General features: G+C 46.1%; 1 protein-coding gene across 1 annotated transcript in view; it reads left to right on the top strand.

Annotated features, from left to right (window-relative positions):
• The first annotated feature begins 2,797 nt into the window (after window positions 1–2,797).
• LOC146618145 (cadherin-2-like) overlaps window positions 2,798–15,171 on the top strand; it is a 116,399-nt gene continuing 104,025 nt past the window's right edge. The window contains exons 1-2 of the mRNA XM_085373302.1: window positions 2,798–2,936; window positions 10,136–10,274. Coding sequence (XP_085229428.1) covers window positions 2,901–2,936; window positions 10,136–10,274 — 175 coding nt within the window. The 5' untranslated portion in view covers window positions 2,798–2,900. The remainder of the gene's footprint in view (window positions 2,937–10,135; window positions 10,275–15,171) is intronic.

Genomic DNA, 15,171 nt, shown 5'->3' with positions numbered 1-15,171 from the left:
AGAGCAGATTTCTCCTGTTTTGGCTTCCTGTTAAATCCAGAATTCAAAATCCTGCTCCTCACATACAAGGTCTTAAATAATCAGGCCCCATCTTATCTTAATGACCTTGTAGTACCATATCACCCTATTAGAGCGCTTCGCTCTCGCTCTGCAGGCCTACTTCATTTCATTTCATTTATTCATTGATAAAGCACATTTAATAACAACAGGGCGTTGACCAAAGTGCTGTACAACATAACAATTAAACAGTGGCATTAATAACAACAACAGATAAAAATTAAAAACAGATTAGGATAAAAGAATTGGTAACTCTCCTACAGTTTCGAAAGCCAGAGTAAAAAAATATGTTTTAAGATGCGATTTAAAAAGAGTAACAGTTGGGGCCTTTCTAATGTGGAGAGGTAGATCGTTCCACATTTTCGGTGCCACAACCGCAAATGCGCGATCTCCTCTATGAACCATCCTAGACTTATGTAAAGTAAGGAGTAGGTGATCGCTTGATCGAAGGGCTCTAGAGGGCGTATACAGCTGCACAAGGTCAGACAAATAGTCCGGCGCCTGGCCATTTAGCACTTTATAAGTTAAAAGTAAGATTTTGAATTTAATTCTAAAACGCACTGGAAGCCAATGAAGGGAAGCAAGCACCGGAGTAATATGTTGTTACTTGTTGTTCCTAGAGTATTTAAAAGTAGAATGGGAGGCAGAGCCTTCAGTTTTCAGGCCCCTCTTCTGTGGAACCAGCTTCCAGTTTGGATTCAGGAGACAGACACTATCTCTACTTTCAAGATTAGGCTTCAAACTTTCCTTTTTGCTAAAGCATATAGTTAGGGCTGGACCAGGTGACCCTGAATCCTCCCTTAGTGATGCTGCAATAGACGTAGGCTGCCGGGGATTCCCATGATGCAGTGGGTGTTTCTTCTTCTCACTATGTATTAACAGATCTCTGCATTGAATCATATCTGTTATTAACCTCTGTCTCTCTTTATCCTGTCTTCCTTCTCTCACCCCAACCAATCACAGCAGATGCCCCCCCCCCCCCGAGCCTGGTTCTGCTGGAGGTTTCTTCCTGTTAAAAGGATGTTTTTCCTTTCCACTGTCGCCAAAGTGCTTGCTCATAGGGGGTCATATGACTGTTGGGTTCTTTCTGTATCTACTGTACAATATTAAGCGCCTTGAGGCGACTTTTGTTGTGATTTGGCACTATATAAATGAAATTGAATTGAATTGAATTAACAGGCCTGCCTGGCTGCACCTTCGCACAGACAGAGTTCCTGTAAAAGAGGAAACTTTCATTAAAAGCTGTGAAGCTGTGGCCACGAGAGGAACTGCAGTTACTGGCCTTTCATTATCTTCATTTTTCAGTCCTGGAAGTTTAAACGAAGAACCGATAGCAAAGGCTATTGTAGCCGAGTGGTAAATTAATAATAATATTTTCCATTTCAGTTAACCAAATATCCATTTAAGGTTCAAAAAGGGGTCTTAAAATGTTGTTTCTTTGTTTCCATGTAAGGTAAGACAAGAATGATATTGGATAATTGGATAATTTAATGTTATTGCTTGTGCTATTTCTTTGGTTATCTGCTTGTTGTGTGCACTTGAAGCTGTTAATTATATAAGCATATTGTGGTCGGGGGGTGGCCAGTGCTTAAGGGTTAACTGCAGTTTTCCAAAAAAAACTTAACAAGAACTGCATCTTGGGACTTCCTGTTTACTTTTCTTTTTGTTGTGGATGTGGAACGGGAATGGTGTGAAGGAGTTAAATTGATGGTGTGGAGGTATGTAATAACGACAGGAGAGGTCTCAGTGTCTCACTCCAACTTTATTAACTGACTCTCAGAACTTCACATATAGTAAGCGCCAAAATCTCCACCCCAACACTTCCCTTCAACTTGGGTGTGAGTGGAGCCACCTGGTGGTCCGCCACAATGGTAAGGAATTGTTAAATACGCACATAACTCATTGAAACATATTGGTATAATTGTAGTGCAGTGGCAAAACGTCAGTATTTTAACACGATGATGTATTTCTGTATGATGCAAAGGACCTGTATGTGCAGCGTGGAGCGGCCATTTCTCCATGCAAAGATGGTCTGTGTGCTCCAGTATTCCGATTTCTGTGGAATGTGTTTATAAAAATGTAACACTTCCACAGTTTTAAAGGAGCCTTGTGTGATTTAGCTCTTTGTATTTTGTTCTGCACAGACAGAGGCCACTGCCGTATTTTTGTGTTTCATTTCATTTCCTTTATTCCTCGTATTGTATTGGCGCATCTTTGTTTCTGTTACTTCGCCACGTTACCTCTCGTGCTGTCGATGTTCAGTACGAGTCCATATGGCCGCTGTTTGACAAAAGTAAAGGTCAAAGGACATTTTTTTGTTTATTCAGTCGTCATTGACAATAAAACTGCACATTAAGAACCCCAGTACTTGTGTCCTGTGTGGCTAACCATTTCCCAGGCAACAGTATAAAAGGTTTCTAATGACACAAGTACTACAAATAGTTAAAAACAGGATGGCTCACCTTTACAGACCATCAAAGCTGTGCTCTTCTAGTGTAGCACAAACTATCAGCGAGCGGTGCCTTTGCTTTTAGATTCTGTTCTCCAAGTTATGAGTTACAAAGAAACGGAATTGTTCCTCTGGCTGCATATTTGTTCTGACACCAGCCGCTGAACATCCTTAACCCGAGTGCACCTTGTGTCCGTTAGAGGGCGACACCGAGGCGCAGAGGGGCCGGCCCAGAGCCAGTCCCAGGCAGGCTGTAGTGCCACTGAGCCGGGTACAGCAGACAGACACAGAGAAGGGCTGGTGCAAGGAGGAAGGCTCCTCATGACGCCGGGTTTTACCGGGAACTGAAAAAAACATCTACCTGTTTTGGAAGGAGGAAATTTACGAGAACAGAATGCTTCGTGTTTGGATGCTGATGGCGGCCGTGCAGGTAAATATCTCTGTTTTTAACCGCGGAGAGCTGCGGTGGGATTTTCGCCGCAGCAGAGCAGAGTGATGCTGGTTAGAGGAGACAGAGAGGAGCGCTCTGCGCAGATGGGAGGACAATACAGTTGGACTAGAAAACACTTCCCATCCGCGTCGTTTGTACTGGTGTGATCGGTGCTATTCTCACCAAAGAGCCGCTTAGATTCACCCAGCCTGCTGGGAGGAAAACGCTGCTGGTCCCGGGCAGGAGCGACGCAGTCGCTGCGTAACGGTCCGTGTGTCGGTGAAAGCTGCGGGTTTCAGCTCGGATGCTGCTGGTGTGAAGACTCCCGAGTCAGGAGCCTCTTTATCATCCGTCCCTGCATCCTCGGTGACAGGCGGCTGTCCGTCGCCCTGTTCCGGCTGCTCATTGTGACACCCGCGTTTGCCTTCTGCCCGAATACCACGCGTTACTTTTAGCTGTAATCCAGTTTAGTCTGACCGGATCTGTGTCACATAGCGTCGATCTCCATTAAAAAAAAGATGGCAGTTTGATTTGTCCCCTCACGCCCAGACATAACGCTGGAGCCAGAGTCTGAGCCGCGGCTCGGGTCACGGTGCAGGCTGCATCCACGCCTGTGCTCTCGCCCTGTGCTGTGTTCCGCTCCCGAGGCGCAGTCATGCTAACCTTTAATGCTGTTTCTGTGCTGTCACTCGGCCTGTGGGAGCTGATGTGCGGTGTTACAGCAGGAGTCCGTGTAACATCCACAGTCCTGTGATTCAGCATCGAGCTTAACTTTTTAAAGCACCGCACCGGTGTTGTTTCACACGCTACAGTTTATACCGTGTTTTATTGCTGCTGACATTTTCCATCCATTTCAGCAGCAACACTGAAAATCTGTGGTTTTTATTTAATATACTCAGAAAAATAAAAGTATAAGCGTGGAAGATGTTTTTAACTGTGGCATGCTTTGAAGATGTTATGGATCATTTGTATTAAAGCAGCAAAGCTCTGCCACAGGCGAGGCTCCATGTGGGCTGAAAGAAGCACACAAATGCACCTTCAGCAAGATTTAATGAAGGCAAAGAAAAGACGAGGCGATCCTTTCTGTGTGGGAAAAAATCAATGAAGAAGACAGTGCTGTGCCAAAGGGTCAAAGGTTGGGTCCTAAAATAAGCCCATCACCAATGCCTCTCTCAAAAAAGCAAGGTCAGCACTCTCCAGGGCTTACCTCCAATCCTCTACAAGCCTTTGATTGGTCTGCCTTTGTTACCTAGTAGTAGAATAAATTGTACCTACTAGCCTCAATCGTGGCTCAAGAGTTAGGAGTTCGCCTTGTAATCGGAAGGTTGCCGGCTCGAGCCCCGGCTTGGACAGTCTCGGTCGTTGTGTCCTTGGGCAAGACACTTCACCTGTTGCCTACTGGTGGTGGTCAGAGGGCCCGGTGGCGCCAGTGTCCGGCAGCCTCGCCTCTGTCAGTGCGCCCCAGGGTGGCTGTGGCTACAATGTAGCTTGCCATCACCAGTGTGTGAATGTGTGTGTGAATGTGTGGATGACTGGATATGTAAAGCGCTTTGGGGTCCTTAGGGACTAGTAAAGCGCTATATAAATACAGGCCATTTACAATTTGTCGCTGTTATCAAGGCTTTGATCATGTAGCTGAAGGTGCTGCTGCTGATAGGGTTAATGATTCAGTGATGTCACTGTAGAGGGTTAACGGGCTTGTAGATAATGCAGTTATTTGTAGATAAAACAGTTAACAGCATTAGGCAGAACATCATCTCAGTTTGTGGAGATAATGAGCCCCCTGTTCCCCGCAGCCTTTAGTTACACCAGGAGGAAGAAATGTTTGCGAGTTGATTAGGGTTTGATTTTATCTGTGGTGTCACAAATGCTATCCATCCTTGTGACAATGCCCCTCTGTGTGCTGACCTTTCCTCCTGAGGGGGGCTCTGCTAAATTATTGTCATTTGCGAATCCTGTGCTTTGTGATTAAAATGACGCAGATTAATTTCGCTGCGGGCAAAGCTTTAAACGCTTGACTCACTGAGAACTTTGAAGTGATGGCGAGCTTCATATTGAAATATGTAAATAGGCTCATAATCAACAAACGAGGGGAAGGACCGGACGTGTTAGACTTTCTGCATTCATCGAGGATAACGATGCACCGCATCAACTCATCTTTAATCAGAGGTGTATCTTTTGCACCAGCTGTGTTTACATGAACGGGAAGCTGACTCACTGAGGCCGAGTGATGCCTTTGGGTGGAAAGTGCATCCCCACGTTAGGCTTAAAGATTTGTAGAGGAAAAAAGTCAAATATGCAGCATCTGTTTGTTGTATGGAAATGGCCTATAAAAGAGCTGCAATGGAGGCAGGCCTCCTCTTTACTGGGAAAACAAGATGCCCACAGAGGTAACCTGCAGAACACTTTGTTACATTACTGCTTCCCAACAGTTACCTTTGATATATTTTAGCTGCTGAAATAGTGAGTGAGTAATGTCAGGTGTTAAGAAGATGCGGCTCTTCAGCAGTGGATGATTAGTCCTCTTTCCCAGAAATCAGTGGGTGCAGCGTTTGGTTGGAGTAGCTGGGTTTCCACAGCACGCTGTTCAGTCAGTCAGCTGACAATAAATCGGAGCCTCTTATCAAAAACAAGAAGGCTGATAATAAACTCCAGCCACGAGCTGAACGGTTAATGAAGATAAGCCACGTCTGTTTTTTTATTTCACCTTTATTTACACAGTAAATCTCATTGAGACACCAGGTATCATTGTTTAAGAGCAACCTGCCGAGTGTGTGTGTGGGGGGCAAACAGACTATAAGGAATCAGAGGAGACCAACAGCAGATATGTGGAATATCCACAGCTTTACAGTTTTGATCACATGTATTTGTCAGATTTGAAGGTGCCAAGTCTGGAGTTCCTTAAATGGCCACTTGGAGCAGGCTGCAGCGTGAGTCCCTGCAGCGTGCGTCCCTGCAGCGTGCGTCCTTGCAGCGTGAGTCCCTGCAGCGTGAGTCCCTGCAGCGTGAGTCCTTGCAGCGTGAGTCCCTGCAGCGTGAGTCCCTGCAGCGTGAGTCCTTGCAGCGTGAGTCCCTGCAGCGTGAGTCCCTGCAGCGTGAGTCCCTGCAGCGTGAGTCCCTGCAGCTTGAGTCCCTGCAGCGTGCGTCCCTGCAGCGTGCGTCCCTGCAGCGTGAGTCCCTGCAGCGTGCGTCCCTGCAGCGTGAGTCCCTGCAGCGTGAGTCCCTGCAGCGTGCGTCCCTGCAGCGTGCGTCCCTGCAGCGTGCGTCCCTGCAGCGTGCGTCCCTGCAGCGTGAGTCCCTGCAGCGTGAGTCCTTGCAGCGTGAGTCCCTGCAGCGTGAGTCCCTGCAGCGTGAGTCCCTGCAGCGTGAGTCCCTGCAGCGTGAGTCCTTGCAGCTTGAGTCCCTGCAGCGTGCGTCCCTGCAGCGTGCGTCCCTGCAGCGTGCGTCCCTGCAGCGTGAGTCCCTGCAGCGTGAGTCCTTGCAGCGTGAGTCCCTGCAGCGTGAGTCCCTGCAGCGTGCGTCCCTGCAGCGTGAGTCCCTGCAGCGTGAGTCCTTGCAGCGTGAGTCCCTGCAGCGTGAGTCCCTGCAGCGTGAGTCCTTGCAGCTTGAGTCCCTGCAGCGTGCGTCCCTGCAGCGTGAGTCCCTGCAGCGTGAGTCCCTGCAGCGTGAGTCCCTGCAGCGTGAGTCTCTGCAGCGTGAGTCCCCGCAGCGTGAGTCCTTGCAGTGTGCGTCCCTGCAGTGTGAGTCCCTGCAGACTCCCATGTTAAACAGTTTAACGCTGCTAAAATGATGCACAGCTGGCTCAAAAGAACTTTCGGTTTTAAAAATGAATTTTGTTTCGTATAATAAATATACAGTAGTTGGAATATTTCTCTTATACGTGGAAAGACTTAGAGTTGTGGGCGTGTCTTCTTTGACTGAACAGTGTGCTGGCATAAGGTTTCCTTCAGTCTGGTCGTCTCTGCTTTTGTGCTTTGTTAGCGCTCGCTGGCAGGTTTTAATGATTATTTGTAAAATAATGTTGCTCGCGTGTGGCACAGCCAGCCCAGAGGTTTGTGCTGCACTCTGATGATATTATTGTGTTAGCCTGTTGCTCGGCGCTGGTTAGCGGGCATCTGTGCCTGAACATTGGACCCGTGCAGTTTATGGTGCATGCAGCTCGCTAATGAAGCTAGCATAGCCCGATACATCAGCACTGCACCCGGTCAGCTAAACATGGTCACTGCTGGCGTCGAAAAACCAACATGGCAGCAGCCAAAACATTTAGGCTTCAACATGCAGAGTTGGGCTACGGCCGTCTGTTATATACAACCGATGGTCTCGTCTGAAAATATGTTTCTGTGGCACAAACAGCCTTCAGTGCAGATTAAACCAGAGACTGCAGAGTGGACTGTGGACAGACAAGTTTAGCAACAAAGCGAATGCAGATAAGTGTGGAAAATGCTGAGTATCGGCCCAGATTATCAGTCAGGTTGTTAATTGCTTGAACAATCGTCTCATTGATGGACCGCTCTGTTCTTAAATGATCTTCAGTGTCAGCGCCAATTAGTAAAGACCGTTCAGCTCGACCTGATTCCTTTTCTCTCCTTTTGATCATAATATTCCTGTCAGTGATAATATAATCTGTACCAGGTGAGATTACCTGCCATCATCAGCAGAGGTGATGAGTTGCATTAAGTGATCGCATCCTTGACTCTGATAAAGAGGGCAGGAGGGTTTCAGAGGTTTACAGCGTGTCTGTTTGCTGAGCTGCTTCAGTTTTTCATCCCCTTGATGACTGTTCCCAGAATGACAGCATCATCCACCAGCATTAGAACATAAAGTCATTTCAGAAAGCTACCCTCTCCTCGTGCTGACTGTTCGTATGCCTTGTCACATACCTGCTGTGGCTGTAATTACTGCACGCTGCATCCCAAACAATGAGTTGTGACATGAAGGGCTTAATCAGTAAAGTCTGCGAAAGCAATGTGACACAACAGATCTGTCAGATGTTAAAGGAGGATTCTCACTGAGCGTGCATTCACCATTAATCTGAGTGCCTCCTCTGTGTACGCATTGATAGCTTTATGTATTTAATAGCCGTCAGTTTAAGATTCCAACAATGACACGAAGCTGTTTTCACAATGTTTCATTTAAAAATGAAAGAGGCAAGAGGCAATTTTGTTGCACTGCAGGCAGTAAATAAAATAATCATCAACAATCGACACACTAAAAATATGGGATTACATCAGGTTTCTGAAAAGGCCAAAAGCAGGAGGGACAAATCAGGTCTTAAATCTGTTGGTCCTGCATCTTGGAGGATTACATCTGTGACCAGATGGATTCAGCAGACTGAAAGCGGACTGACCAGGATCAGCAGGGTCTGATTGGGCCTTCTTTGTGGCTTCAGTGCTGCTGCACATTCAACCAACTGCCTCTTTGAAGGGAAGCGAGTCAAGGCAAGAAAGAAATGAATGCTGGTCTTTGCATCAGAGTTTCTTTCTTACATTAACAGCAACATCAATTTAAAGTCATATTTTAGAACTAAAACTGTGCAGCTGTGGATCCAAATCACTCAGCAGCATACAGTATGTCACCCCCCCCCCTTCCTTCTGGTAATCCATTCAGAGCCAGGCAGAGGCTTCATCTCCTGCTATGTTTGGGCTCCTGCTTGTGTTTGGTTTATGACCAAAATAATCCCAAAAAGGGAAACGTAGTATTTTTGCATCAGATTCCTCCCTGATTGCATTCTCTTAAAATGTCCTGTGGGGACGTCTGAACATGTTGCACTCTGTCCATTTACAGTCCAACTGCCGCTGTAAATAAGAGACATTCCCGTGGTGTAGACACATTTATGTAGACCGTGGTCACCCAGCACTGGATCCTGGTTAGTTTTACAGCGTTTGAAGAGACACACAATGACAAAATGATCTGTGCGCTTCATGACGTGTCCATAAAGGCTCCATCACTCAATTGTATATAAAACAAAAGTGGTGAAAGGACTCATCTCTGGGGAACTCTGGGGAAGAAGAAGGAGCATCAGACAAACTGTATTGACTTTTACCTTTTGTGCCAAGTAAAAAATCAACTCCCCGACATATCGATACGCCCCAGTGGTGTGGACGCTTAGACGCCAGCTTGGACAGTTCAAAGCATTCGTACACAGTTCTCCTCCTGTGGAAGCAAATTTTGTTTGAACTGCACAGAAAGACCCATTTGTAGTCCTTTCAGGTGAGCCATGCATGACATCAACCACCCCCACAACAGCAAAGAAACTAAGAGGACTTCCAGACATAGGAGCGATCACCCAGCAGGAAATGGATCACCGGGAATTAGAAGGAAAAAAGGAGATCAGCCCCTCTGTCCTGGAGTGGCCTCTGTCCAGTTTTTCTCCGCTGCACGTTTTGCCTGATCTGTTAATGTGACCACTGAATCCCACTCTGCAGAGACACAGCATCAGAAGCACATGTGTACTTCCTCCTTACTTATGTTAATAAGGGAACAGATAAAAGGCAGCCCCCCCCCAGCTCTTCCAAACGTGGCAGGATGGGCAGCGAGGACGCGAGAGTTTAAATTTTTGGGTTAAGTGGAAGCGAATCACAGCACCCTGTTGGCTTTATTTCTTTAATCACAGAAGAACCCACACAACAGATGCTTTTCTCTGTGCAGGACTGGGAGTGTGTGTGTCTGTGTGCGTCAGTGTGTATGTGGGACACGGGGTGGGGGGGGTCACATTGGGCCAACGCTCAAACAACAGGAGAGACAAAAGTCTAGACGCTAATTATCATCAAAATTAATTGACCCAGTTGTCTGTTGCGCTTCATAGTGATTAATAAAGCTCTGTTGGCTCGGGCCGGTGCTGCACTGGGTTTATTTCCCTCGCACGGCTCTTCTTCTGCGCCTCCACATCGCAAGACAAGGAAAACAAACCCCAATAAGGAAATGTGGGAAATGAGATAATTGGTCTGTGCTAATTACGTTTTCTATCCTTAAATTCATGCTTAACAAGTCTTCTGAAACAAATTGGTGTCTGTCATTTTCATGAACGACCACAGATTTATGGAAAAGAGAAGTCATTTTAAAACGGCTGTGATTTTCTCCTGGGTCGGTTTGAATCATGCTCTGGAGAAAAACATCCTTTTGCCAGGTCGAAGGGGTAAAAAGATGCACTCTAAAATGCAAACAGCTCTTTTTATTCTCTTTTCCCTCCTCGTCTTTAGGCGGTGGTTGTGGGTGGAGAGGCCGAGCAATCGTTGTCAAGCAAGCAGGGGTCGTTGCCATGCGCGAGAGGGTTTACACAGGAGGAATACATCATCGAGATGGAGCCAGAGCTGGCGAAGGGACAGGCTGTCTGCAACGGTCAGTGCTCGCACACACACACACGCACGCACACACACACACACACGCACGCACACACACACGCGCACACGCACACACACACACGCGCACACGCACACACACACACGCGCACACGCACACACACACACACACGCACGCACACACACGCACACGCACACACACACACACACACGCACACACACACACGCGCACACACACACACGCACACACACACACGCGCACACACACACACGCACACACACGCACACGCACACACACACACGCGCACACGCACACACACACACACACACGCACACACACACACGCGCACACACACACACACACGCACGCACACACACACACGCACACGCACACACGCACACACTCACACTCACACACACACACACTCGGGACTACTCCAGTAATAATCCCCTGCTGTTGGGTGGGGGTTGCTTAAGAGTCCTGCTGATATTTGAACCATAATGGAGCTTGGAGAGGACTGACCTTTGCAAAGACTGAGTGTGGATTAGACTGATATACTGAGCCGATATTGGCCTCCTGTTGAGGGGGATGTGTGTGCCCCAGTCTGCCTTAATCTGATTTCAGCATTGTGATGAAACTCGACTGTGACTCGAGCATTTAATGGATTCTTGTTGATGTTTTTAGTGTAAAACCATCACTGAATGTTTCAGTCTTCTTCTTCTGGTTTTGGAAAACTTGGAGGAGGTGGTGGTCTCACCCCACAGCTCTGATCTCACCCCGAACCCACAGTTCCACAGCTTTAAGCCACAGGAAAAGATTAAGCTAATTGTTGGTTAAATGTTGTCGTCGCTACTTTGGATTTGGTGCTCTCCTGTTGGAAATCCCACCGGCCTCGTGCCACGCTCTAAACATAAGAAAGTGGACGATTTTTATTCTTTGGTCGACTTGAGCTCATGAGCTGCAACTTCAGCCAGTTGAGCACGTAGTGGGGAAAGATTTAATCTGTTGTCTTTAACCTGCTATCAACCAACTGCTGAAAGCTAAAGCAGTGGTCAGCGGAGAGGTTTGAAACAAGCACAAGTTAAGAAAATACTGTGATGTTACTTTGTTACTTTCTGGCTTCCAGGCAGGTTTTCTGTCCATTTTCTGTAACATGTTTTTCACTTTCACGTTGTACCTGCAGTCCTTCCAAACCATGCTGTATAAGTCAACCTGTAGTTTCTGCACAAAGAGAGGTTGCACGGCCCGGTGTTGTTTACCTGATCAAGCAGAATAAGTGAGCATGCTGCTCATCTGTGCTGTGTGGCAGAGCGGTTGGAGCGATCTGTATTGACCGAGCCCCGGGGTATCAGCAGCAGGTTGGTCAATAAGCACAGGATAGCAGCAGGGCTGTGAGACGGTGCTGTGCGTGGCCTCCGTGAGTGATATGGAGCTGCTTTGCATATATCTGTATTTTCTTTCAAACAGAGAATTGGTAACTCTGTAACCTCTTTGTTTATTTTATGTATGTTAACCTCGCTGCGCTGAATTTAACAGAAGACAAACACGCTGCAGCTGCTTGGATACGGCTTCAGTCATGTTCTGCTGGGTTCGAGGTCGATCAATGTTCAAACTGGAGCTTGATCTCTGCTCGCATGTTTGTCTCTGTTTGAGAAAAGCTCGTTTTAGAAACTGGGAGAAATGCTCCACACAAATGTCCAGTCGGCCAGCTGGTCGGCTCGTTCTGTGCATACAGGATGATGCCTGTAATTTAGCATTTTAGTGCAGTGAGAAGTGTAAGAGTTGTGTTTGACTTATGGCACATATAGTTCAGCTCTGATGAGGGTGGTGTGTGAGCTCAGAGAGGAGCTGATCTGTGGGATGTAAAAGTGTCATCTGGCTTTGTGTTGCAGAGATGCTCTTCAGCCCGAGAGAGAAAACTGTGGACAGTGCAGCGCTCGCTGTGAAAGTAGGAAACAGCTCAGAGAGACACTTTCCTCTGCTGGAAATAAATCAGTGTCCGTTGTGTTACAGCGAGTCTGAAACAGAGCAGCCAGGCAGCAGGCAAAAGCCCAACAATAACACAGCTTTGAGGTGGTTGTGCATGTGTATGTGTGAGTGTATATGAGTGGGAATGTGTGCGACTACATGTTTGTGTGCTTCGGTGGACATGTGTGGGCTCTGTGAAGTGTAACGAGGCGAGAGCGAGCTGTTGCAGAAACAAGAAGAGCGCGCATTTCAGTGTGTCCTCCTGTGATGATGTGCAGGGGAGGGGGCGGGGCCGGAGGGTCAGCAGACAAATCAGGAGGCTGTGTTTTTAGACAGTGTAACAAACACTAATGGCTACTTTGTATGCAGCCGTGGCTCCAGAGATGAATAAAGATCTGTGCTCCAGCAAAACCTCCAAAAAAGTGTTTCTTTCACATGAAATCTAGAAATAAATTGAGGAAATAAAAGTTTAAATATGCGGCACTGGAATGATGTCAGCGCCCTAATGGCCAAGTAATACTGCTTTTTTCACTTCTCATATTTATAACAGGTCAGCGGCCTTTGCTTTAGTCATGTCAGACTTTCTTTATACTTAGTCCCGCCCACCCTGCCTCTCTACATGCCACTGTGTGATAATAACAATCCTCTGCGCTGGTTTCACTCAGTGATCTGTAGTCAGCCTGGTTTATCTGCTAAAATTATATTTCTATACGCAGATTGGACATAAGTCTTAGTTTTGGTAGGTGCAACCCAAACAGACTGAACTGCACTGGTGTAGTCTGTCAAACAGCTCCGTGTGTCTGATGAGCTGATGAGCTGCTTCTGTTGCTGCCATGTTCAAGTCTGATTTCCTGGCAACTGGAAAAAACTGTGTGGTTCTGGCGACGAACTGTGGAACGCCAGGACTGCCATAATGAATTAATTAAATACACCATTAAATAATTAATTAAATGTGGCAATAATTAATTAAAATTGGAATTAATTAATTAAATAAATAGTTATGACACATGTAATTAATTAATTATTGACACATTTAATTAATTATTTAATGATATATTTATTTATTTCATTTTGGCAGTCCTGACGCCTGGCTCTCGTCATGAAATAATTTTATCTGTCAGCCTCACCCATCAAACTCAGGGGGCGGGGTTAACGCTGCCCATGCAGCTTCTCTAACATTTGATTGGTTGCCGTGCAAAGTAAGTCAAAACAGGTCGATCCTAGAAAATCGATTGCTTGTGTAGACTTGGGGCAGCCAGGTATCCCAGAATGCAGATCAAATCACAAGCAGCAATGGTGGTGGTGTAGTTTTAAAATACCCCGTTTTTCTGTCACCAGCTACACTTTTAACAGTGTTTTAGCCGCGAATGTCGCGCCGTATGTCTGGTCAGGTTGTCAACATAGAACATGTTTGCAAAAGTGCTCAGATGTTTTCAGAGATTTCACTAGCTCTGCTAACAGTTAGCATGCAGAGCGCACCGAGGGGGTTACGTTAACCGGTTTGTTTACATATTCCACTCTCCGTGTTCCACATGTTGCATTCGCAGATTCTCATTTTCACCGAACGATCGTCTCTTTCCGCCTGGTCTTGTGTCTCTGTGCTTCTGTAACATAAAGAACGAGCTGACATTTTTCTCACGAAACCAGCGATCAGCTCAGCAGACCCTCAGTTTACCTGCATGCATCCTCCTCCTCATCTGTCAGCTGTTTAACACCTGCTGCTAATTCAAGAAACACGCCTAGTTACCTGGTGATAGTCACAGTTTAACTGGGCAGCCGGTGCTCGATATAACGCAATGTCAGCGCATTTTTCTGCACAAGATAAGTAAATATAGTGTTTTCCCCGAGCGCAGAGCTGCTGGAGCTTGTTTCCTTACAGAGCACTTTATAGGCGAGCCAGCTTTATCAGCGGCTGATGTCCAATCACCGGCACACAGCTTTCAAACCTCAGCTGAGTTTTAGCTCTCAGTGGTTAAACGCTGGACTTCATTCACTCAGGTTCTGTCTGTCGGGTCACGTTTACTTCGCTGTTTTATTTACAACTGAGCAAATCGGTTTGGCTGAGGTTAAAGTTACGTTTCATAACTGCATAGTTTCACAGACGTTTAATGGTTCACTGGCACATGTGTTAGACTGAACTATCATCTAAATATCATCTGTTTTTTAATAGTTATTCAACTGTATTCTAAGCACCAGCTGTCTGTTAGAATGTGATTTTTTTCTCTCTCTGTTGGCAGAGGTATAAAAATGCGCAGGAAAATCTGACGTGCATGGCGAACTTCACCGACGATATTTAGGGAGGAATAAACACACATCAAACATAAATGAACCATTTGTCTGTCTCCATAATTGAGAGCATTTTCTCTTCTTATGTCAACACTCTCTCTCTTTTTTTTTGCTTTTTTTTTTTTTTCGGTCATGTTATGTTTACCTGTCAAAGGTTTGTTACAAACTATGAAACACATTGTGCAGACTTCTGGATGTTAGAAGAAAACGAATACTGCTCATGAATGAGACTAAAGGCAGGAAGGTGTCCTTTAAAACTAAACATGTTAATAGGACCTCCCTGTTTATATCATAGTTTATGATATAGCATGTGTATTTCAGTAATAGCCTGCTGAGGCCACTATACGTGCTGGCCTCATATCAAATGTGAAGGCAGACTGAGTCTATGTTTGACGTTTTTTATATCTAATCTTCCTTTTCAAACATTTAAACAGCAGCGAGTCTGCAGCTGAGGGAATACAAACTCAAATTGTCGGAACAGGTTTGCTCGTTTCTTGGATTCATTTGGTGATTTATTAAATGTATAACTGTTATTCTAATCTGCTGCTGAGTCTCTTACACTTTTCTTTATGCTGTATATTTTCACGTCTCTGGAATAGTTGGCAGTTAGATAGTCAGCTGGGAAACTTTGTGTTAACTCATGGAGCTGAGGATATCGTGGATATGCTGACCTCGCTGCGTG

Source organism: Diplotaxodon limnothrissa, linkage group LG15 (assembly GCF_057381915.1).
Source record: "Diplotaxodon limnothrissa isolate DT_005_m linkage group LG15, D_limnothrissa_male_GT1.1, whole genome shotgun sequence".
Classification (NCBI taxonomy): Eukaryota; Metazoa; Chordata; class Actinopteri; order Cichliformes; family Cichlidae; genus Diplotaxodon; species Diplotaxodon limnothrissa.
Note: the sequence above shows the minus strand (reverse complement) of the source record. Positions and strands in the feature narration are given on the sequence as shown.